Source organism: Petaurus breviceps, unplaced genomic scaffold, assembly GCF_028583685.1.
Source record: "Petaurus breviceps papuanus isolate PSGF00001 unplaced genomic scaffold, PetGlider_PUasm1.0 138, whole genome shotgun sequence".
In the NCBI taxonomy this organism is placed as follows: domain Eukaryota; kingdom Metazoa; phylum Chordata; class Mammalia; order Diprotodontia; family Petauridae; genus Petaurus; species Petaurus breviceps.
This window is the reverse complement of record NW_027185694.1, coordinates 22,547,014-22,572,064: the sequence shown is the minus strand read 5'-3', so window position 1 is coordinate 22,572,064 and position 25,051 is coordinate 22,547,014. Positions and strand designations below refer to the sequence as shown.

Here is a 25,051-nt window from a genome sequence, read left to right as displayed (position 1 = left end):
ACAGGAGAGCATAATAGTAAGACCCTTTATAGCAATGATCAATTGCTTTTGAGTTCTGCAGTAACCTGACATTACTAAAAAGGCATTTTGTTGGTGGTGATAGGAATGAAGTGTGAACACTAGTCCAGGGAGTTAAAGGTCACCAGTAGGAATCTTAGTTCAGAGGACAGATGAGAATAGCTAACAAAGATGCCAAAAAAGCATGAGGAAAGTCCAGTGGTAGTCACATACTGTTGGGTGCTTTCGTTCAACACAAATATGGAAGGGGTTTTATAGTTGGACTATGTGCAACTAACTGAGTTGTGTTCACCCTTGGATCTGAGTCATTCTGCTGGATTTTCCATTTTTGTCCTCTGCATTATTGCTTTGATTTCTACTAATTTCACTGGTTACAGACTGACCACTCATTCTGGCTGTTAGAAGAAAGAAATTTTTAAGCAGAGGTTTAAACAGGTAAAAGCCAGAGTGGAGTTGGGGGAAAGGGTAGAATGAGAAAGAGAAAGAGAGAAAGAGAGAAAGAGAGAGAGAGAAAGAGAGAGAGAGAGAGAGAGAGAGAGAGAGAGAGAGAGAGAGAGAGAGAGAGAGAGGAAAGAGGATAATTTTTCATTCAATGACATTCTTTAAGTAATTTTAAGAGCAAAATTTTATTCTTTCCAAGGGACAATTAAACAAATAAAAGATTAAGTCTCAAGTTTCTTTGTAAACTTCCCCTCCATCTACAACCAAGACACAAAGAAAAAAACAGCATATTCAATCATTTACAAGTGTTCCTTATCCAACATTATGAATCTCGCCTAAACAAATATCAGATCCCAGGGAGGTTTCATAATTCAGCCTAACACCATAAGGAAGAGAGGAAGATATATTTTCCACTAATAAAATGTCCTATACTTGAAAGCTGTAGTGTAAGGCACCAAGGAAAAAAAATCTCTGAAAAACAAATTTCTAGGTAAAATACAAGATCAATGTAGCAAAGGCCAATGAGCCACAGTAGATCCACCCATTACCAGCCTGCTGCTACTAGCACCGGCTGCCCCCAGTGGACCTGGGGATAGTGAGTACTAGGGAAAAGGAAACAGAAAGGGAAAAAACAGGATTTGAGAAGAGGATGGTACAACAGTCTTAGGCTGCCACACACAGGGTAAAAAAGACCAGCGACTATCCCCACTCCCCATATAAATAGCCTTATTTAAACAAATAATATAGATTTAGTCCCCCCTTTAGGAAGTTCTTCACATAGGACTGCATGGATAAAAATCTTCCAAATTTGCTGCTGCAAAATGCCATGGTAGTTAATAGGTTCAATATTAAACTTTGCAAGTAATTAAATCAAGGGGCTATTTCCCTAGTCCTTGCCCAGACGGTGGTAGAGGTGTTAACATGCAGGAAAATAGCAAGCAGTGGGAAACTGGAGGAATAAGAAAGCCTAGGTCTAAGTAACTGTCCCCAAAATAATCAAAAGCGCACTGCATTTGAAGAGATTGCTCCTATTATGTTTGAAGCAGTCAGCATCACAGGGAATTAATGCAATCACTCTCTCACAGCTAACACTACCCCCATCCTCACACCTGGCCCTAATTAGCTTTGAGTCAGAGCAACCTATCTGCTGCTGACATCTCCCAATTACCAAAAGCATGTGAATAACCCCTTGCAAAATCTATGTGCAACCTAGGAGGGATGCTTGTGCTAATATGCTATTAGCATGCCCAAGGAAGGGGTGGATTCTGCCCAACAAGAGATGTCACTTCCTTCAGGCCCTTATAAAAGACCACTGTGTATTATTAAGTCTCACTCTGCCATAAGCAATTCTCAGCTGGCAGTGTCTGAATGGTGGGAAAGGGCTCCAGGTGCATCTGAGAGGTCAGAGTAGATACAGTTACACTTCATTCCTTCCTGTTGTACTCTCCCCTTCCAAAGAAAAAGCTCAAGACTACACTAAGCAAAGGGAACAGTTGAAGCAATACTTCAGAGTTTGGACAGAAGAGGGATTTGGATCTGGATTATTAACAACACCAATTTTCTTCTTCCTTTTGTCTATGATGAAGTCTGATCTAATGACCCTTCCATCCCCTCTCCTTCCCAAAGGGTTGAGAACATCACCTCAATAGGGAGCAGAGAAAAACCTGAAAACCCACTGTTTGGATTAGGAAGCAAATTCAAGAGCTGACCCTAGGTCTTTGGAATGGGGGAGCCCAAGTTATGGCAGGAACCTGAAGTTCTAGTCATTCTGGCCTGGCAGTCATTTCATACAGTCATCTTATTTATCCTTAGAGGGAGAGCAAAGATGCCCCAGGTTAAAATGAGGTTCTTATTACTAGGCAAATTTTGAGCCATGTTTCCAGCAGGGTTAGTCAAGCACTAAAGGTTGGGAGAGGAGGCTGACATCTTTCCAATAAGAGCCCTTTGTTCCAAGAGCATACAGATTTAATGTATTTCCTATCTAAGTGTCTGTTTGTGGAAAGGATAAGCTAGTGAAAGATATGCTTAGGATGGTCAAAATCTTGTGGTCTCGTGCAAGTTTTGTTTGAACCCAATCCAGTCCTACACTCTAATAAAAGATTATCTTACCAGCAGCTCATCAAATTGGCCCCCATAGCCCAAAGGAGGGGGTGTTTGCAGATTCACCAGGCTTTTTTTTTTGCCAGAAAACCCCTATGAGTGAAAGGGTTGAGAAATAGGCTTGTGAGATTCAGCACCCTACAGCTTTGCCTTGAAATAGCTTGGCATGCCAAAGTGAATCAAGGGGAGAAGAGGACAGGAAAGACTTCTAGGAGAAAGCTGGAGCACTGGATCAAAGAGCAGGTCTGAGTGAGGAATCCTCCTCCATTTATCTCAGCAGGGCAGCTACCTGTAAGAAATATTAACAGATGTCAGCATTACATTGTGTGATAGGGAAGCATTAGAAGAAAATGGCCAACAACATTTTGTATACTTCACTGGACTGGGGTTCCACAGTTCAAGCAGGCAGAGCTGGCAAAGGGGACAGAGGTGGCTAGGATGAAGGATAGAGAGGCAGGGACCCTCAGTGTTGACAGCTAGGGAATATAAAGAGTTGAAGCAAAATATTCCCTCCGAAATCCAGAAGAAACCTGGGGCCAGGTGACTGGCACAAAGTCCTCAAGGTGGGGACTCAGGGGTTTATGGGTGATGGAGCCCGTCTGTTCATTCTGAGGGCTACAGAGAGAAGGTGAGAACTACCAGCTCAGCATTCTTCTGGGATAACCAGACAATTATTCTCAAGACAAACAATAGCTCCTCCTATCTTAAGGAGTAAACTCAAGTGTCTAGGAAAGAGAACTACAAGTTCTGCCTCGTGATCCCTACTGGGTAGCACAAGGACCAAGGACTCCTTCCTTCAATGTTGAAACTAAGTTACCTTGATAACCAAACTTTTAAAAAGTTTTATCCTTTCTTTGAGACATAGCATCCCCTTGCCTATCGAGGGAAGTGATACGTTGGACTTCTTACCCCTTGAAAAGTCCTCAGCCATGGCACTACAATAAATCACATATGAATAAGGCAAAGGGATTCCCACCATTTCCCTCTGTAATATATACAGATGCACACTCAATTCCCTTGGTGATGATTTTAAAAATGCTTCTAGCAGAAAGAGGGAAAGGTTGTTCTCAAAGTCTACTGTTTGTCCCTGACATTAAAGTGAGTCATAAATTAAGAACTGCAACTGAAGACTTAGGGGCACCCCTTTAAGAGCTTACCTAGAATGACTACTTGGGTATAAGCTTAGCAGCTCTTTGGTCCAGGGGCAAATACCTGGGTGAACAATTCAAAGGACATTTTGTGCAGGGAACTCAGCATCCCCTTTCATGCCCTAGATCTAATCCCAAACAGATGAGGGAGATAAAGCACAGAGAGGTGGAGTATTTAATCAAATGTCACATAGAAAATCAATGACAGAGAGGAATCTATTTTCCCAGTTCTCACTTCAACTACAGTTCTCTTTTTTAAAGGGGGAAACTGGTGTCCCTATAAACTGGGACTGAGTTATGCAATATGCAATTTGATTGCAGAGGCAGCATTGCAGAGTGGAAAGTGTTGGACTTGGTGTCAGGGAGAACTAGATTCAAATTCCACTTCTAGTGAAGGACTTTAGGTGCCAAAGGAGACAGACATTTTGGATGTGGCAAATAAGCAGATTTGTTTTACTTGCTTGTTCCAAGGACTATGTTTTCATTTTTTATTTGGATGGATAAATTCAAGGGGAAAGCTAGCAACAAGATTGCCAAAAAATAAGAGAAGGAAAAGGGTCATTGAAGGATGTTTTAAAACACACAGAAGAGAAATGAAGGAAGCTCAAAAGGAAAGAGACAAGCAGGACATGTCTGGAAGTAATATGTTTAAGGTATTACATACTTTTTAAAAAAGCAAGCTGTACTTAACAGCCATTCATGTTTTTTGCAGATAATCTATTTCTGCTCTACTTTGAATATGCAACTGCTGTGGTTTCATGATGTGTTGTGGTGGAACTGTCTCAAAGAATTCAGAGTCAGACCACCTCTAATCCAAGTATTTATTGAGACTGATGCCTCTCAAGTGGGCTAAGTTCCCAGAGGAACCAGCTGCTTCAGAGAAAGCAAGATGGATTTTTAATAGGGTAAAAATGCATTACATAACCAAAATTTGCATAGAATGGAAGAATATGATTAATATTAAAAAGGCAGGAGGGGCTTATTAAGGGATTAGGTAATGGAGGAGGGGTCCCATCTATAGTTTGGTGGTTAGACATTCTGGTCATGCTGCCCTCCAATTAGCTAGCTTTTGTGGTCCTGTCTCGTCGAGATAGGTATTGTGGTCCTGCCTTGGGTTATATGGATGATATGATTGTGGTTGAGTACAAGTAAACACCTGTTTCTGTGGGAACGGGTCTGGGGGCAGTGACCAGGTAGAGGCAGCAGCTGGGTTCCCATCACATGGACACACCTGCTGTTTCTGTGGGAACTAAGAGTTCAGGGACACACCTGTTGTTCCAGGGAGCAGTGAGGCATATATGAAGAAGTTAGGTCATTGATGAGGGGGGGGCGCTAGGTAGGTGCAGTGGGCCTGCTGTTCACTAGGGCCAGGCCTATAATGAAGTTAGAATATTGGGGTTGGGGGAAGCTTTATTAGGATTCCATCACAACTATTTTGGGGGATATTTATTAATTTCAGAATTAAAAACAAAACAAAATAAAAATACCCTGACCAGGCATTTAGTAGCTAGGTGACCATGGATAAGACCCTTCACCTCTCTCAGTCTCAATTTCCTCATCTGTAAAAAGCTGATAATAAATAATATGTACACAAAGTGGTATCAAATGCAAAAGAAAAATGGATCCTGGTCCCTACTGCTGTATACTAACTTAGAAAACCACAACTTAACATTATCTATGTTGTATTATATTTTATTTGTTTTGTCAAACATTTATAATTACACTATAATCTGTTTCTGGCTGAACTGGGAAGTTCTGTATTCCAACAAGTCTGACACCTCTGTCGTAAAACATATCTCACAGGGCTGTTAGGAGGCTCAAGTGAGAGGAGATACATAAGATTCTTTGAAAACTTTAAAGCCCTATGTAAATGTTACTTGTTACTATAATAATTCCCTATTTTTGTTAGCTGACATACCTTGAGATATCTAAGCATATAAAGAATTACATTAATAACTAACGTTAATTTAAAATATTCTCTTGATACAACATTAAGTATAATAATAACTATACCTTGCAATTATATTAAATATATGCAGAATTATATTGTTAATATTACATTAATTTTTAATGTTAATTTGTGGCAACTGCAATGACCCTTTTGAGACATCAAGAGGGCAAACTTAAAAAAGGAAAAAAAGGGCTCTGGCTCTTTAAACTATAATAACCATAATGAGCAGCCATGAAAGTGATTAAAGAAAAAGGCCATCCTTTATGAAACTCAACTGAAGCAGTTACTGACTCTCTTCCCAAGTATCCATCAGATTGAAACTAAAGTTGAAAAGAGAAAGTCAGTGCTTCCTAGCCAACAAGTGTTATGAAAAAGAGCCTACAGACTTAGAAATGTTTCCCCATCTTCTGGCCACAACACATTAAATAAACTTGCCAATTCAAACAGAAAGGAAATTAGGTGTGGTATAGTAGAAAACAGGCTGTACTTGAGGGAAGGAGATGTTTGGGCTTAAGTCCTGGGCTTCAATCACTAGTCAAATGATCTTGGGCAAAACATTCTCTTCTCTAGGCCTCAGTTTCCTCATCTGTAACTGGAGATAATAATGATACTTCTCTTACCTAACTTACCTCACTTAAAGCACCTTGTAAACTAGCAGGTTTACAACTGTCTGCTGCTATGATGATGATGATGATGATGATGATGATAACGGCTCTTCCCCTATCAGTATTCTACAAATTCAACCAACCATCTGTCTATACTCAATAGCCCCAAACACATTTCACACACACACACACACACACACACACACACACACACACACACACACACACACACACACACACTCCCAGGCATTGTGACCCATGAAGAAGATCTTATGAACACACTTAAGTGAACTTGGTTGCTTAAGAAACACAAACAATCAGGGATAGAAGGCATCTTAGAAACAGAACCAGAGAATGTCAGCACTGGAAGGGACCAGTAGACATAGTCTAATCTGACTTACTTATCTTAGAGAGGAGGCCAAATGGTTCATCTTTACCAGAACTGAGACTAGACGCCTGGTCTCTTTATACTCCCTCGGGGCTTTTTTCACTACTATCCTAGTGCCTCAACAGACTACCTCTTTCAGGCCAACCAAACCACCCCTTATCCACTCCAAACAACAACAAACTGCTAGAAACCAGTGTCACCCTCTCCTACCAATGAGATGGGATGTCTGCTAAAAGAAAGACCTGGGTGGGGCTAGGGGCAGAGGTGTACATTACCTAGAGTTTGGAAGGGTAAGTTTCAATCCCCAACAACTTCATGGAATCATTGGCATAAGTCAGCCAGTTCCCACCATCCACCACCAGGACTGTGCCAGTCACAAAGGAGGCTAAGGGGCTGGCCAAGTACAATGCACCATGGGCAATCTCAGTCTTGTTCCCCAATCTCTGGAGTGGGCTTCCCAAAATATTTCTATCCCAGTCGGGTTGATGGCCACCTGGAAAGAAAAAGAAGAGAAAGAATTAGGGGGTCCAAATCACATGTTCACCAGTGAGGCTGAATAATATGTGTAGGTAGGGGAAAAGGGGAAGAATACAAAGGCAGAATTCTCCACACTGTCAACAGTTCCATATCGAATCACATCTAGAACAGGTAATGAATATTAAGGAATGAAAAATAATAATGTGACTGAATCAAAACAGGGTTATAACCCTTAGAAAAGTCAGACATCTGTCAGGAATTTTCTAGAACTAGTCCAGGGCTATTTCATTGGCTTCCCAGGCGTGACTTCCATGGAAGAGGTGTCACAAAAAAAAAATACCATCAAGAACACTTATGACTAGAAAAGGAGGCAGGTAAGTCACGTAGCAAGAATAAGGGATAACAGCCATGTGCTGCCCTGGTATTCATGAAATATCAAAAGAACCAGAGGAAGGCTTCCAGCATGTTTGGGGTAGACTGTCTGTAGAGGATATATGGAAACACATGGCCAAAATCAAATATCACACAAAATGAGGTACTGAAAGGTGGTGACCTCCACCATCAGAGTGAGCATGCACACAAGACTGGGTACTGAAGTATATTCAAAAGCTAGAGGGTAAGGAAAATACCTGTATAGGGCCTACAAACATTAAAGGGCTGTGCATAACAGTAGTTTACCAGCTGAAAATCTCCAAGAAAATAGAAGAACATACCACTAAGATCAGGGGTTCTTAAGCTTTTTTATGTGATGGTCTCTTCTGGCAATTTGGTGAAGCCTCTAGGACCTCTTTTCAGAATAAAACTTTTTAAAATTCACAACTAGAGCAAATGCTAAATTTTATTTAGAGGTTATTGGAAAAAAAAAGTCTCAAGTTGAAGAACTGGCAAAGTAAGGATTTGAACCCAGATCTCTGGTTTCCCAGTGTTTTCACTACACCATACTACCTTTCAACAAGCATGTGAAATCATACGTAGGAAGAAGAAGATTCAATAAAACTGGAGACGCTGGTCCCATGGCCTTGCCTTACCAAGTCGGCGCATTCCTTCAGTGCCACTGATGGGGCCTGGAGCCAGGCTATTAACTCGGATGTTGTTGTGACCCCACTCCACAGCCAAGTGCCTTGTCATTGCATCTGCAAAGGGATAAAAAGATAGAGCTGAAAAAAATTTCAACAACATCTCAATGGTCAAGGAATGGGAGAAGGGACAAATATGTGTGTGTGTGTGTGTGTCACACACACATCACAGCAAGACAAAAGTCAGAGTAGGAAGCAAAGGCCTGTGTATCTCTCACCCAGGGTAACAGGAAGAATAGTATAAAGAAAAAAAGGAGTCAGACTTAGCTGAAGGGGGTCAGGTCTGCCAAGTTCTTCAGGCTGTTGCATGAAAAAGCAACCTATTCTTTTAGAAGAAGCCTTATAGAGTAGAGAGAATTCTGAGACTGAAGTCAGGAAAACATGGTTCAAATGTCTCCTCTGACACTTATTAGCTGTGGAACTATAGGCAAGTCACTTAACTCCCCTGATCCTCAGTTTCTTCATTTTTAAAATGGGGATGATAATACTTTCAGTATCCAATTCAGATCACTCCTAGGAGGATCAAAGGAGATCATAGGAGATTTTGTATTAAAAAATTTTAAAGCATTATAGAGGGTGTTCCCAAAGTTTTAAACTTTAGGGTATTTAGCTTAAAACTGAAAACATGCTTTTAGGACACCCTGCATGAATTGTGATGCCTGTTGCTATTGCCGTGGCTGTCAGGAGTGGAGGAGCTGGGGAATGTGGGATGAGAGGGAGGGAAAGCCTCATAAGGAGCTGGCCATACCCACAGCTGCCTTGGCAGTGCCTGCATGCACCTGGAGCATCCGCCCTCGGTAGTTTAGGGTAGCAGTGATGTTAATGATCACACCACCATGGTCCTAAAACAGACAAGAGAAAGAAAGTGAGAGCAAAAGCCAGAAATGCCCCCAGGCACCCCAATGTGTCAAAGGTTGGTAAAAACCTACCCGGAAGTACTTCTCAAACATGACCTTGGAGACATTGAAGGTGCCTATTGTATCAATATCAATAACAGTTTTGTATGCATTGAAGGAAAGGCTGTTGGCTGCACACAAAAAATTACCTGCTGCACCTAAAGGAGAAAATTGGGGGAAGGAAGAGAGAAAATTCAAAGAACCTCCTAAGCAGTCACTCTGGGAGAGTAACACCCTTTGGGTTTGGTGAGGCATCTTAAACACATGTCCAAAACGAAATTCATTCTCTCTTCCCCAAAGCCACTCTCAGCTTCACTGTTACCGTAGAAAACACTACCTTCTTCCCAGCACTCAGGTTCACAACCCAGATGCCTCCCTCAACTCCTCCTTCTCTCTCACTCCCCATATTCAATCAGTCGCCAGGTTCCCTTGTTTCTATCTTGGTAATAGCTCCTGAATACAGGAGCTCCAGGGAAATCTTCATTTGATCATCAAGTCTAACGTCATCACCTCTCCATTCAATGAATTCCAATGGCTCCCAATTACCTCTCTGATTCAATATAAAATCCTTTGTTTGGCTTTTTATCCTTCACAACCTGCGCCCCCCCCCCTTCTTCCAGTCTTCCTACAATTTAGTTCCCTCCCACATACTCTGCAATCCAGTGACATTGGTCCCCTGACTCTCCCTTGAACATGACACTCGACTCCCAACCCAGAGGGTTGGTTTTTTTTTACTGTCTGTCCCCGATACCTAGAATTCCATCCCTCCTTATCTCATCCTCTTGGCTTTCCTCAAGTCTCAGTTAAAGTCTCCCCTTATGCAAAAAATCTTTCCCAGTCCCCTTTAATCTCAATGCCTTCCCTCTGAGATTATCTCCCATCTACTCTGTAGCTACAGAGTGTCTAAAAAGTCTCAGCACAGTTTTAAACCACTAAAGCTTAACACTACACTCAAGACTTTGGGGGCACTCTGGATAGATAGATTTAGCCAGCTAGACAGAGAAGGAGATAAATAATCATATTTGTACATTTTTTATGTATTGTCTCCCCCATTAGATTGTGACCTCCTTGAGGGCAGGGACTGTTTTCTGCCTTTCTTTGTACCCCTAGAAACTAGCTCAGTACCTGGCATAGAGAAGACACTTAATAAATGCTTGTTGACTTGACTTCTTAGTCCCTACATCTCAAGAAAGCTAAAATAGAACTGGAGAAAATTCAAAGATGGACAGATGAAACCTCTATATGACCACAAACTAAAATGATTAGGGATTTTCACTCTGCAAGACAAAGGTCAGAAGAAGTCTACAAAATAAAGAGGCTAGAGTGAAGGAGTCTGGTAAAGTTGAAAGAATGCTGGACTTAGAATCAGAGGGCCTAGGTTCAATTCTACTTTAACCAACCCTAGGCAAGTCACTTAACCACTCTGGGGCTCAATATTCTCAGCTATAAAATGGGAGAATGATATTTACGCTACCTACCTCACAAAGTTGTTTTGAGGAAAGTGCTTTGTAAATCTTAACTTAATAAAGCAATGTGAGCTAATATTAATCACAGTAAAAATAAACCTCAAAGAAATGAGCCATTATCATTACAAGCACCCACTGACAGGGTAGCACAGGCTTTCTCCCAGGTGAGGGAGCAGGGCCTAGCAAAGGGAGGAGGGTATAGACTAGAGGGCTGAGAAAACAGTCTATGTTCCCTACCCAGATCTCTGAAGAGAATGGCAAGCTGCCTTCCCAATGCCTTATCTACTATGCCGTGTCTCAGGAGATAATCAGATTCCAGAGAAAATCTGGGGGTTGTACCCAGCAAGTCTGAGGCTCTGGTTAAATCTGAGTTATTTGTTCATCAGACAACATATTTAATGAACATTAAATTCTAACTCAGTGAGCTCCAGTTGCTCTTACTGCTTCTGAGATAAAATAGAAACCTTTTATATTGGTTTTTAAAGCCCTTTACAACTGACCACAAACTATCTGTCCAGTCTCATACATTCTTCACCTTCCTACACTCTACAATTCAGTCCAAGTGGCCTTTTCTCTGTTCCTCACACAGGACACTCCATCTACCAGCTCCAAGCCTTCACACTAACCATACCTCATGCCTAGAACACAGTCCCTCTATCCCTTCTGGATGGAAGTTTTTCTAGACTTTCAAAGCCCAACTTAGGCATGACCTCCCTCAATGAACACATCCCTAAACCTGACAGCTTCAAGTGATCAGTCTCTCCCCTTCCCTGGTCTTTCATTCCTGCTTGACTTTTTTTTTTAAAACTTTTGCTATATACTTATCACAGTCTAACTTTTATTACAATTCTTTGTGAACATCTTATTGTAAGGAAAGAAGCCAGGAATAAAAACTGACTCCTCAACCTACCAGAGCAGTATGAATGCCAGTCTATGGGTGAGGAGCAGATTCAATGTCCCCCAAAATTCCAAGATGCCCCATGAAGACAGCCAGAGAAATGCTCTCGCTTCCCTTGTTGCTCATCAGGGTCATTCAGGTACCATCTGATTCAACTGGGTGGCTCTTTAGGCCCATTCCAGATTAGTGGGATTCAATGGAAAGAACACTCTTTTGGAGTCAGAAGGTATGGGCTCTAATGTGCAGCTACCTGAGTGACTTGGGAAATTCACTTAATCTGAGAATCAGTTTCTTTTTGTGAAAAATCTATAAAATTACAGGATTAGATTACCTTCAAGGTCTCACTCTAAATCCTATTACTTTATGACTCTTTTTATCTTTGATTTATTTATTGATTGCTTTTTGGAGGGGGGAAGTCAGGGCAATTGGGGTTAAGTGACTTGCCCAAGGTCACATGGCAAGTTAAGTGTTAAATGTCTGAGGATGGATTTGAACTCAGGTCCTCCTGACTCCAGGGCTGGTGCTCTATTCACTGCACCACCTAGCTGCCCCTCTTTTTATCTTTGAATAAAGATACACTGCACACAGTGTATTTCATTCAACATAGCATTTTTGCCATATGCATGGTTTTGTGCAAGGTGTTAGGGATACAAAGACAAAATGAAAAAGTCAGATTCTACTGGGAAGATATAACATTTACATAGATAAGTACAAAATAAATCAATAAGGAATTATATAACAATTTGGACTAATATAACCTGAATTATTGCTCCTACTTCTACTAATGGTAATTATAATGATCATGAAATCTCTTCCTTCAAGGAAATAAAATCATGCTTCAAGGTACACACGCACACACACACACACACACACACACACACAAAAGGGAAATTATCAATCCTGCCATCTGTGTATTTCATTTGTACTGGGTACAATCCTGCAAACATTTATTCCCATAGAAAATGGTCCTGTATTTTCAGGTCCAGGGACCAGGAAGAATTCCCATCTTTGGATGAAGCCAATACAAAATAAAAAACAAACTAAAATAGGAAAGGTTGCTGTTGAGATGATCCCTATTATTAAATTAATAAATCACTTCCTGGAGAATAAAGTTGCTTGTAAGAGCCTTCTTGTATCCTTGAACAAAGTAAAAAAATGTGGATCTGCTGTCTTGGAGACTTTAAGCAATCAGTTCAATAAACACATATTAAGAGTACAAATCATGTACTTAAAAATATGGAGAGGCACTATGGTTCTGTGGATAGAATGGCCTCAGCTGATTTCAAGTCCTAGCACTGACACACAGTGGCTATTTGACACTGAACAAATGACTTACTCTCTCAGTGCCTAGAAGTAACTTTCAAAAAGAGGGATTTTTAACTGGAATCTATAGACACCCAAGGGTATGTTGATTTTAGGGGATGAAATAGAATGGGGAAAAAATTTACATCTTTATTTTATTAACTTTTTTCCTATGTGTAATCCTAGGCATTTTATTTTATGCATTTAAAAACAATATTCTGAGATGTCCAAAGGTTTCACCAGACTGTTTAAAAGGATCCATCACATGCAAAAATGTTAAAAATCTCTGCTCTAAGATAATAAGTTACAGAATACCTACTGATAGCCCAAAGCAAAGGGAGCAAATCACAGGTCCAATAAAAACAAAATGCTTCCTGACCAAGGGTCAGTCCCCTCAGATAGTTCCCCACCCCCAAAATTAGAATACAGATGGTCTCTGGAGAGCAAGGACAGGGCACTGGGCCAGAAGCCCTTTGCCCAAGTAAAACTCTACATCAGGTTAAAATAAAACCTTGATAAGAGAACTTGCCATTAGCTTTCCCCTTCCCTGATGGCTGTGACCTCTTTAGACATTCCAACAGGACCTTTCTTTCCTAAATACTTTCAGGTCCTTAGGGTCCTTCTTGTGGGCCCTTATCCTGCCTTATTTGGGAGCAACATTGTCTTGGCCTCACCCTTCTATGTTGCAGGCTAGCACACATGAGCAGTTTGGTATAGCCGTATCAGACATACCCTGCCCTTGATTTAGGACCAGTCTTGTCAAGGTGGCTTCTGGGCCACAGATGCTGTGTAAAGTTCAGGAGATAACTAAGGAGGAGGCATAGAAGGCTAGGCCTTCCCCTCTTAGGCCTGCTTTGTATCTACTTTGTATACTTCTTGTGTGTACTTACTTCTTCACATGCTGTCTCCCCCACTAGACTATGGGCTCCTTGAAGACAGGGCCTGTTCTTGACTTTCTTTGGGGGCACAGTCAGCATCTAATAATAACTTGTAAACTTGACTTAACCAGGTACCCTTAATGTTCACAACACCAGTCCTGAATGAAACAAATTACATCTAGAGCACTGAAAGAACTAGCAGCCATAATTGCTGGGCTAGTACTAATAATTTCTTTTTTTTTTTTTTTGCTTTTTTTGGAGGGCAATTGGGGTTAAGTAACTTGCCCAAGGTTACACGGCCAGTATTTTTTTTTGTGTGGGTGTTAAGTGTCTGAGGCCAGAACCGAACTTGGGTTCTCCTGACCTCAGGGCTGGCGCTTTACTCACTGCACCACCTAGCCACCCCTAGTACTAATAATTTCTGAAGGATTCTGGAGAACAAATAAAGTGCCAAGGAGATACAGATTTTTAAAGGAAAAAGAAGATACAATAAGCAAAATGTTAGCTGGCACAATTAATTGACTAGGCTCAGAGAGTAATAATTATTTGGTAGATGTCAACTTGGTCTCTACCAGAATACCCTAAGTATGTGTCCTTGGTCCTCTGCTGTTCAAAATTTTTATCACTGAAGGAGGTATGTTTGTCAAGTGTGAACATGACACAAAGTTAGGAAGGACAGCTAATATACTGAATATAGAATCAAAGTCCAAAAAAATCCTTACAGCCTAAAATCATGGGATATGTAATAAGGTAAAATTGAATCAATGTAAAATTTTGCCTTTGGTTTCAAATAATAAACTTTATAAGTACAAATTGGGGGGCGGGGAACTCTGTGGCTAGAAAACAACTTGTGTGTTTTAGCAGCCTACAAACTCAAAACGAGTCAACAATTTTGAATGTTACCCTAAGCTTCACAAGAAGAAGGCAAGGTGTCCAGAAGGAGGAAGGTGATAGATAACCCTGGTATATTTTTCCACGGTCAGATCACATTTAGAATATCATAGACAGTTCTGGTTATCACATTTTAGGAAGCATGGTAACAAACTTGAGCAGTTCTAGGTAAAGGTGACCAGGATAGAGAAGGGATGAAAGAAATAGGGGTGATTACCCCAGAAAGAACATGGAAGTTATCTTCTAGTGGGCTTAAAGGCCTACTAAATAAAAGTTAGATTTATTTCGCTTGGACTTGTGCAGGGGAACCTGTGGCCTTCTAGGTTCTTGGGTGTAGCCTTTTGACTGAGTCCAAGTTTCACAGAACAAATCCTTTTATCAAGGGAATGTGTTCTGTGAAATTTGGATTCAGTCAAACGGACACACCTGAGGACCTAGAGGGCCACATGTGGCCTTGAGACTGCCGGTTCCCCACCCCTGAGTCCCAGAAGGGCTCATGTAGGAATAAATTTCTTTAAAAATTAAAAATACAAAAGGAAAGTTCTGCCTTGGGAAGTTGTGGGTTTGCTATCACTGAAAGTTTTCAAATAGAGACTATGTGTGAGGGCGGGGGGGAGATTTTAAAAGTAATTCTTATATAGGTATAATTTGGACTAGGTACCCAGTAAGGAAGAGTGGTACAGCGGAGATTGTTAGCTTTGAAGTCAAAAGACCCCAACTTCAGATCTTGACTTTGCTATTTAATACCTGTGTGACTTTGAACCTAAGTTTCCCCCTCTGTAAAATGATGGAGCTGGACTAGATACTCTCCAAGATCTTTTTCTAGTTCTAAATACAATAATCCTTAAATTTCATAGATTTTTTTCATACCCTTATGAAGACATGTGCTTAAAAGGATGCATTCTTTTAGTTTGTTCCACCAAGGCCCTTTGTTCTCCCTCTGTAGAAACTCACCATTGATGAGAATGTCAATCTTGCCAAATGTCTTCAAAGCCTTATCAACTGCAGCAGTAATAGTCTGAGGATCCCGGACATCCAGAGACAGGGCAAGGCACTGCTGGCCAGTAGCAGCAATCAGTTTCTTGGCAGCCTACTCCAGAAGAGAGCACAAGATATCTGGGCACTGGTCTGTTATCTCCACTCACACTGATAATGTACCAGCAGTGACACCCATAAGAGGCGGCTTAAATAGCAAAGAGGACAAGAACCAAAAGGCGTGCCTCCGTGTCACGGCTCTGCCGCTTCCTCATAGACCCTCCACCTTTCTAAGCCCGTTTCCTCACCTGAAAAATAGGACAATGAGAGTAGCCTAGCAACCCTTGACTAATTTACAGGTTTTAAGTAATGCATGTAAAGCTCAACATAAACCAGAATCTTCACCCCATGAAGAACTTCACAGAGAACCAAGAGCAGGGAAATTAGGAAAGAAAACCTCGAGTCACTGTTGGTTCTACCAGTAACCTAAGGGAGGCCACGCCATGGTCCCTTTTGTTTCCATTACAATAAAATATGTTTTATACCACCCAGAGCACTGGGATCTATGGGAAAAGTTTTCCCTTTCCAGCTGGAAATCACCTAATTTTTTCTTCTTCTACCCACAGGACTTCACTATATACCCTACAAGTGTCACAAAGTATATCAGAAACTCGATAAAAAACTAAGGGAGGCAACCAGGTGCTTTGGGAAAAAACACTGAATTCAGGAGTCAAGAGACATCAGTTTTAATCCATATTTAGACATTCAATAGCTTTGTTGCTGAGGGTAAGTCACTTGACTTCTACAAGCCCCAGTTTTCTCATCTGTAAAATGGCAGGAATGTTTTGCATGATCTACCTGACAGGGCTGTAAAGATGAAAGTGTTTCGTAAATTTCAAAATGAGTTAATAATATTAAGGGGGACATCTGGAAAGGAAGAACCCAAAAAAGATAAGCAGCAAGGCTTGGGGTCACAGTGTTTTGAAACTCCACAATAAAGAAGAAACAAGGAGCGGCTAGGTGGTGCAGTGAATAGAGCACAGGCCCTGGAGTCAGGAGGACCTGAGTTCAAATCCAGCCTCAGACACTTGACACACTTACTAGCTGCATTACTTTGGGCAAGTGTAAAGCGAATGTAAATTTTAAAGATCTTCCCTGCCCCTAGGCTAAAGTGCACCAGAAGCCTGGGGAGGGAGGCTTGTTTTTCAGTAGATACTTTTTGATTGGCCAGTGGGTCAATAAGGTTGTTACATTCTCTGAGCCAGGAGAAGGCTATATAAGCCCTGATGTGTAGCTTTGTTTTGGGACTCACTTTGAGAAGTGTTCTGTGATTTGATCTGAATTCTGGGAAGCCGTTGTTGAGAGTCCCCCGGCTTTGAAAAACCCAGAATGTGGAAACCCAGATGTTGACTGGGTATGGATGTAATGGTTGGACAGTTTGGAAATCTGTCTACTTGATGTTTCTGTCTTGATAATTATGCCTGTATACTTTGAGGTTCAGGGTGCTGACCTTTTCTCCTGAACAAGGTAAATGATATATGTCTGACTGATTAAAGTAAGCTTGTTAACCCATTTTGAGTTGCTTTCCTTTAACAAAGCAGATCCAAGAACCTGTGGTAGCAGCAAACCCTGAGGACGTGCTTGGGGTGCTTGCCGCTACAACAAGTTACTTAACCCCAACTGCCCTCCAAAAAATAAAACAAAAAAGACCTTAAAAAAAGGAGGGGGGCAGCTAGGTGACACAGTGAGTAAAGCGCCGGCCCCAGAGTCAGGAGGACCTGAGTTAGGTTCTGGCCTCAGACACTTAACACCCACACACAAAAAACTAGCTGTGTGACCTTGGGCCAGTTACTTAACCCCAATTGCCCTCCAAAAGAAAAAAAAAGAGGAAACCACCAGGTGGTACCACCATCATACTCTCATCCCTGATCCTCTAGATGCCACCTGCTAATCCACCGTCCAGGAACACGGTGCTATTACATTTACAATGAGCCCTAGAGAAATAAGTACTAATCAACAAGGAGAATGAAGAAAGAAAAACCCCAGTTGTCAGGGGGATTCCACTCACATCGGACAGCCTTTGCTGATTTCTGCTAGCAATGACCATTTGGCAGCCGTGCCTGTAAAACACAAACAGTTTAAGTCAACAAACACCAGGTGTAGGGACAGAGGGGGAAGACACCCAAAGGATAAGATTAAACAGTAAAGAGAAGGAAACAAAGCCCAATCAGGGTTTCTTCCCTTCTTTATCCCTTATCTGACAGGGCATACTGGATAGTGTTCTTTCTTACAAAACAACCTACTGAATTAAAAGCCTCATCCCCCAGAAGTAAAGGGCTCTAGCAAGGAGGATAGGGCAGGAAAGGGGCTAGGGCCTGGGTAAGGGTCAAATGGGTTAATAACTAAAGAACAGCACTGAGTTTGGATTGTTTCCCTGCATCTGGAATCCTCAGTTAAACGTCCGCTGTATGTGGGTGATCCTAGTCAATACAAAGATCCATTCTCCCCAGAATACAATGGTGAACACTTCAGTGACACAGACCTCTGCTCCATCCTCCACAAGAACCACCAATTTAGGCTTGGAAGGGGCCTTAGAAATTTGCATCACACCTTGTTTGAATATTGTACCTACAATTCCACCCCAATGCCTTGCCACCTTGGGCTCATAATACAGGAGATCCCCATAGCATTCTCTTAGGCATTCATTATATTCTACTTTTATTATGATTATTTATATATATTTTGTATCACCCTAGAGGCAGTAAACTCATTAAGGACAGGGACTATGACATTCATCTTTGGATACTCCAGCATCTAGCACAGTTCTTTGCATGTAATAGGTGCTCTAATAAACATGTATGAAATTTAATTCAATTCCTTTGATCCCTACTTATGCCTACCAAAAACTATCCTCATTGTTTTGAGCTCCACACCTCTGAGCTGGGCATTCTTATAACTCTTAAATCTCTTGTTCTGTGGGCTTGACTTCCCTGTGAAATCCACAGAATCCTAGAATTGAAGAGGAGCTGTTAAATTAACTGGTCAGATTCAATAAGTCAATCCTCTATACCAGAAGTTCCCAAATTTTCTCAGTGCCTACTGTCTCCATAATTTTTTTTCATGGAATCATTAGGCTAAATGAAATACCTAATAGTTCCATTTATTAATTAGGTTAAAAATTGTAAATATCTAGGAGTGCCCCTATGAGTTTGCTGCACACTTTTGGAACTGTGACTCCATACAATCTATCCTAAACAGGGGGTAGTCTTTGCTTAAAGTCTTTTAGTTATGGGGTGTTCACAATTTCACAGGGAGGTCTATTCCATTTTTCCACTAAATTCTACATATGGAGAAGAAATTTCTCTGTCTTTTCTACCTATTGATACAAGCTGTCTCATTAAATCTAAAATAATTCTTCTTCCATATGACAGCCCTCCAAATAGTATAAAATGATGAGCAAGCTTCTCTTAAATTGCCTCTGCTTCAGGATGACCAGCTCTAGTTCTTTCAACTTATCTTTAAGTCCCCTAGCCACTCTAATTCCCCTCCTCCGGACCTGCTCTAGCTTATAAATATCCTTCCCAAAATGAGGAATCAGAATTCCATTCGACAATCATTAACTACGTTTATGTGTAAGGCACTGTGCTAGGGACTTGAGAATGTAAAGACATAAACCACATAGACCCTGTTTTCAAGGGGCTTTAGACCTATGGAAAGATAAGACACATATACACATCTTTAAGGAAAAGGACAAGCAAAGTGCTACAAAAATCTGAGGAAGGAGTTGCCATTGTTGGTTGAAGATATCAGAGAAGTGGCAGCTAAATTCAATCTTGAAGGAAGGCAGAGGCTTAAACTGAATAAAAGATGGATTAGGAAGTCCCTTCCAACCATGGGAGAGGATGTGAACAAAGGTAAGGGGGAAGAAGAAAAGGTCAGGAGAACAGGGAATGGTAAGATCCACCAGGAACTTTTGGGACCATCAAGTTTGATCCTCTAGACAGAATGAACATTAAATGTCCAAAGAACAAATGTGACTTGACTGTGGAAAATTACAGTGAGACTATCTCCCTCTGCCTATTTTAGACACTATACTTGTGTTGGCACAATCCAATATCATATTAAGTTTTGTTTGGTTCCTTTATCACACTTTTAATTCATTTCAAACCATTCATACCAGGCTTTGGCAAGCCATGACAAAAGCACCACCAAGTTTGGAGGTGCAGGGATCTCTTCTTTTTTCTCCCTGTCTTTCCCATGGTCCAGCTTTTCTGAATTCCTTGCTAACAGTGATAACCTAACAGTGATCTGTTAATCACAGGTACTAATAAAAAGTTTGCTTAATCAATTTTTTTCTCTTTTCTTTGAAAGTACCCTGTGCCTCTCTCCTCATCTTAACATGGTCTATTTTGCACCAGTTTTGAAGACAGGGTCACCTGCTCTTAGTATGTTGCAAGTTACATGAGGGCAAGGACAAAGTCATATTTATCTCTATCAGTCCTCAGCCCTCATTCTTCTGCACTCAGTAAATGTCTAAATATTTGTTCAACTTCTTATCCTTATGCATGCCTTGGCCCTACCAAACACCAATGCCAGGACAATTTACTTAACTCCACCCCCATTCCCAGGGCCTCTTAGAGGTAAACAAAAGTTAACTCCGGCCAGGCTTCACAAATACCACCACAGAATACTTGCACCAAGGACTCAACACATGCAACATCTTAGTTTTACTAGCAGAGTAAAACTCTTGATCCAAGGGGTAGGAAGCAAGGGGAAACTAGGTTCAGCTAGAATGAGTCAAAGCAGTCTATGTAGAAAGTAGCTGGGGGCGGGGGGGGAGCCTCTTCCTTGTCTTCTCCTGGGAAGAAAGGCAAGCAATAGGACTAAATGGAGACCAATCCAACTTGTGACCTATCTGGAGAGCAGGTAGGTCCTTCTTGCCTTTGCAGAAACCATCCCTAAGGCCTGGAATGCACTTCTTCCTGACCTCTGCCTCAGAATCCCAAGTTTCCTTCAAGGCATCTCATGTTATACCTCCTCCAGGAAATCCTTCTTGATCCCCCAAACTGAGAGTGCCATCTTCTTCCTCAAATTATCAGGCACATACTTATCTATTTACACGTGGTATCCTTCCCAATAGAATGCAAGCTTCTTTAGGGCAGGGGTTATTTTTCATCCTCTTTGTATTTCCAAGCACTTCAGGTAATACAAATGTACTTAATAAATGCTTGCTGTATGTGAGATACAGATAAGCTGCACTGACACTGTATATAATTCAATGGGAACATCCAGGGGACTTAGCAGGTACAGACGTCATAAATCTCTCTTCCCTTGTCACAAGTTCACTGAGATGCCCTTCCTGCCCCAAAGATACCATGTGATTCCTTAGCCTTGACAATATGCATTCCTTGGCAAGTTAAATACCACTAGGCCATTGACTCTTGTGGTGCCACTGGACTTCGATGACTCTGGAGGAGAGAGGGAGGCTGATGACTTTGCATGACTCTGCCTCACTTAAACCCAATTCACTCCCAAGTCAAAAAAATGAGGACAAAGGATGAACAACCACACAACGAAACCAGTTCAGAGAACATTTGCACATCATGTTATGGCTTTCAAACTTTTTTCATTCATTACCCCATTTGATCTCTCCAAGATGAGTAGGTCAGGGACCATTATACCCATCTTACACTCAGTTCAATTTCGCAAAACACTTATTAAGCACCTTTCATGTGCAGAGAACCATGCTACGAACTAGCAAATAGACAAAGATGACCAAAATACTTTGCAGCCATCGAGTTTACAACATAGTAGGGAGATATAGCACACATAAAGCACTAGAATATAATATAAGCCATGATAAATACAAGAAAGAGAAAGTACTATATGAGGCCTAAGGGAAGAAAAGTCATTTACTAACAATATGAAAAGGGTAATAAGATCAGGCAAAGCTTCTTGAAGAGCATTGGCATTTCAGCTGGCCTGGAAAGAACTGCTAGGAATTTCAATATGCAAGGGGGAAGAAGGGAATTCCAAGCACAGGAAACAGGGTGAGCAGAGGCACAGAGGCAGGAAGCACAAAGTAAATACAAGAGAGAAAGAGTTATACAATTATAAAGGAAAAGTAAATGGTAGGAGATAAATCTGGAATGACAGGATGGTGACAGATGGCATATAGAGCCTTAATACCAGGCAAAGGACTATGAATTTTCCCAGGGAAGCATATGAAGTCACTGAAGAATTGGCAAAGGAGTGGCATGATCAGATAGATGCATGAAGATGATTACTCCAGCATGAATGACATCAGGAGAGAGAAAGAAAAGGGCACAAACCCTGTTAGGAGGTTATTGTAGTGAGGCAGGCTGGTAGTAATGAAGGCTTATCCCTGGATAATGGCAGTGGGAAGAGATAATGGAGCAAATATAGAGATAGTGCAGAACTAGAATTAAGGAGATTTTGGTAACTGACATGATTTGAGAAGGACAATGGCTGGAGAAGACCAGACACCACAGGCCTTGAGGGAAGCCCTTGCAAATGGATGGACAATTTGGTGAAAGAGTAAAAAGCAGCCACCAAAACGTGAGTCTGTCCAGGCCTGGGTGAACACAGAGGAGGTGGGAAGCTAATGAACAGAGACATACCGCATAAAAATTTCTGCAATTCGGAACCCAATTCCTGAGCCTCCTCCAGTGATAAAGGCCACTTTGTCACTGTGGAGAAAAGAAAATCCCTTTAAAAATGTTACAGAAAATGACATGGTGTAGTTATTATATGCTTAAAAAGAAAAACAAGTGATTATACAAATCTGTTAGAAGATGGCTTTTAATTTTTTTTTTCCAACGGGGATGGGAGAGGGTGAGAAGGAGAGAAATAGCAATCGAGTAGAAAAGGAAGGAAGGAAGTTGGGAGGAAAGGAAGAAAGAGAGGCTCGTTGATTATCTTATTAAAAAATGCACAAAGGGCCAGAAAGAATCACAGACAAGCAGAATAGCTTTGAAAGATACATGTTGAATTTATTATACATTTTTTAAAACTGCAAGCTGCACTTAATAGAGAGCCACAGTGTCATGTACCACCTCCTTTTCCTTTTCTACCATGTATATGGAAATTCCCTTTTAATTTGGTGTTAAGTTCAGAATAATTTTTAAAAAAGATTTTAAAAAGAAGAAAAGCAAGATCTCCATAATGGAGGTTTGTAGTTTCATGTACAGTCTCTCCTGTTCTACACCGTATATGTATGGAAATGCTCATTTTGTTTGTGATTGTTAAATTCTGACTAATAAAAATGTAAAATAATAAAAATTTAAAATGTTTCCTAAACCCTCTGAATAATAAAAATACTTCACAAGATCTATAATTTCATCAGAGTGTAGCTCTGTATTGTATCCCTGCCCTCTAGTCACCCACCTTAGTATATGGGAACTAAAAAGAAACAAAGGTGGACAACTTTCTAATGATAATCCTCTCCAAATTTAGGCTGGTCCTTAAATCACAGAAACACAGCCCTTCACCTGTCCCATACTTGATGCATCATGAAACAGCTGGAAAAAAAATAATGCCTCTAGAGTTAAAGAAACTGGGTTCAAATTCCACTTTGTGACCAATTACTGTATGACCTGGAGCAGGTCATTTTACTTCTCTGGAACTCAGTTCCCTTAGCTGTAAAATGAAGGATTGGACCAGAAAGCTTCTAGCATTTCTTTCATCTCTAGGTCTCTGTGATTCAATGATGCTTTTGAGCTTGGCAAGGTCTGCTAGTAGGTGGCAGAGTAAGGATGTTTCCTGGCCCATCATCATAGCTAGCACTTATGTAGCAGTTTAAGGTTTGCAAAGCACTTTACAAATATTTTCATCTGATTATCACAGCAGCCCTGGGAGGTAGATGTTATTATTAGAAACTGAGGCAGAGGTTAAGTGACTTGCCCAGGGTCACACAACTGCTAAGCATCTGAGGCAGCATTCTAATCACTGCACCCCCTCCTTTCACCTAAAGGTAAAGTCCTTTACACTAAAGATCCCTAATGAATCACTATCTTACTCTGTCCCTCACTGATAATTTTTCATTAAAATTTTTTTAAAATCAGTATTTTTAGTTTCAATGGCTATAGATTGGTTCTTTCTAAATGCTTCCCCAGAGGCAAAATAGAAGTCTTAATTTATAAGTATGAAGTTCTACTTCCATCTCATGCCAGAAGCCCTTCTCATTTTTGTCTGTAGTGATTTTATTTTTTAATAGTTTTATTTTTCCCGATTACATGTAAAAACAAATTTTAACATTCATTCTTTTGAAATTCTGAGTTCCAAATTTTCTCCCTCCCTAAGATGGTAAGAAATTTGAACTGGGTTATATATGTGCAATTATGTAAAACATTTCCGTATTAGTCCTGTTGTGAAAGAAACAGACCAACAGAAGAAAAAAAACATAAAGTGAAAGTTTGCTTCCATCTGCATCTGAACTCCGTCAGCTTTCTCTGCCAGAAGCCCTTCTACTGCATCCCCCAGTGAGGGTCAAGCCTCAGAGGTCTTGGGTTGGAGGATCCACTTCTCCACACCCCAGTGCCTGGGGTGAGGGTGCGGGCTGTTGGGAGCGCTCACCGAAGGATGTCTGGGCTGAAGAGGTAGTTATAGCTTCGGAGGCAGTCATCACTGGGGACGTCTGGGGGTGGGTGAGACATGGTGCCGGCCGCTGGTCACCTGCAGGGCCCCTGGAGAACCTGGAGATGGGAACAGGCTCAGCACCTCCCTGAGACGGCAACGGCGGCACCGACCCTGCTCTTCCTTATTTCTTGTCAGATTCCCGAGATGGGCGGTGTGGCATTAGAGGGAGTGAGGGGAAGGGGAAAGTCCAGGAAGGGTGCGTAGTTACGCAAGCCTGGGAGAAGCGGCCCTGTGCACCCCACCCCCCTTCCAGGCACAGGGACGGGTTCCCAGACTGGGGAGAGGGGCTAGAAGGCACAAAGGCCTTTGTGGGGAGAGGTCTCTTCCCTGAAGTCCAGAGACTTCTTGGGTCCCCTGGGGGTTCCCTGGCGGGGAAGGGCCAGGGGCCCGGGAGGGTGCGACCTATCTCAGGATGCAACAAGTGCGTCTCGGCCGGGCAAGGGGCGGATGGAATGGTCCCTCTGCTCCCTGGGCTGACAGGAGGGGCACTGTGGTGCAAAGAAACCTCCACCACCGCCAAGAATTCCCTCTGGAAAACCGAACGATCGGGGAAACCGAGTGAGGAGCCTCGAGGCAGACCGCACGCGCCCACTTTCCTTCCCTCCTCACAGAACGGTCCAGCGAAGCAGAACTGGGCGTGGCTTCCGCACACTCCTCCCCCTTCCTCTAAGCGTCTGGAAAGCGGAGTGGGCCGCTGGGAGTTGAAGTCTTCCCGGGCCGGAAGAGAGAGGGGCGCAGACGCAGTGTGATGCCGGTGTCTCTGGCAGGGACTTTTGGACTTGGGAATGCTCAGCATGCTGAACCTGCGCAACAAATCCCCAGAGGAGGGCATAGTGGAAATCGTACCCTTTTTTCTTGTGGGGGCTGATAACATCACATAAGG

At 41.7% G+C, this 25,051-nt stretch overlaps 1 protein-coding gene across 2 annotated transcripts; it reads right to left on the bottom strand.

Moving 5' to 3' along the window:
* Positions 1-616: 616 nt before the first annotated feature.
* Positions 617-24,836, bottom strand: DECR2 (2,4-dienoyl-CoA reductase 2). 2 transcript variants are annotated; one of them, XM_069107897.1, is made up of 10 exons: positions 24,571-24,836; positions 24,106-24,224; positions 22,152-22,220; positions 17,579-17,630; positions 15,490-15,625; positions 9,134-9,258; positions 8,953-9,046; positions 8,157-8,261; positions 6,927-7,144; positions 617-2,848 (listed from the first exon to the last, which is right to left on the bottom strand). In XM_069107897.1, the coding sequence occupies exons 2-9, from the start codon at positions 24,183-24,185 to the stop codon at positions 6,927-6,929; spliced, it is 879 nt and encodes a 292-aa protein (XP_068963998.1). In that variant the 5' UTR covers positions 24,186-24,224; positions 24,571-24,836; the 3' UTR covers positions 617-2,848. The 2 variants fall into 2 exon arrangements, with proteins under 2 accessions (XP_068963998.1, XP_068964006.1); XM_069107905.1 differs by having other exon boundaries at positions 24,674-24,833.
* Between the last annotated feature and the right edge of the window lie 215 nt (positions 24,837-25,051).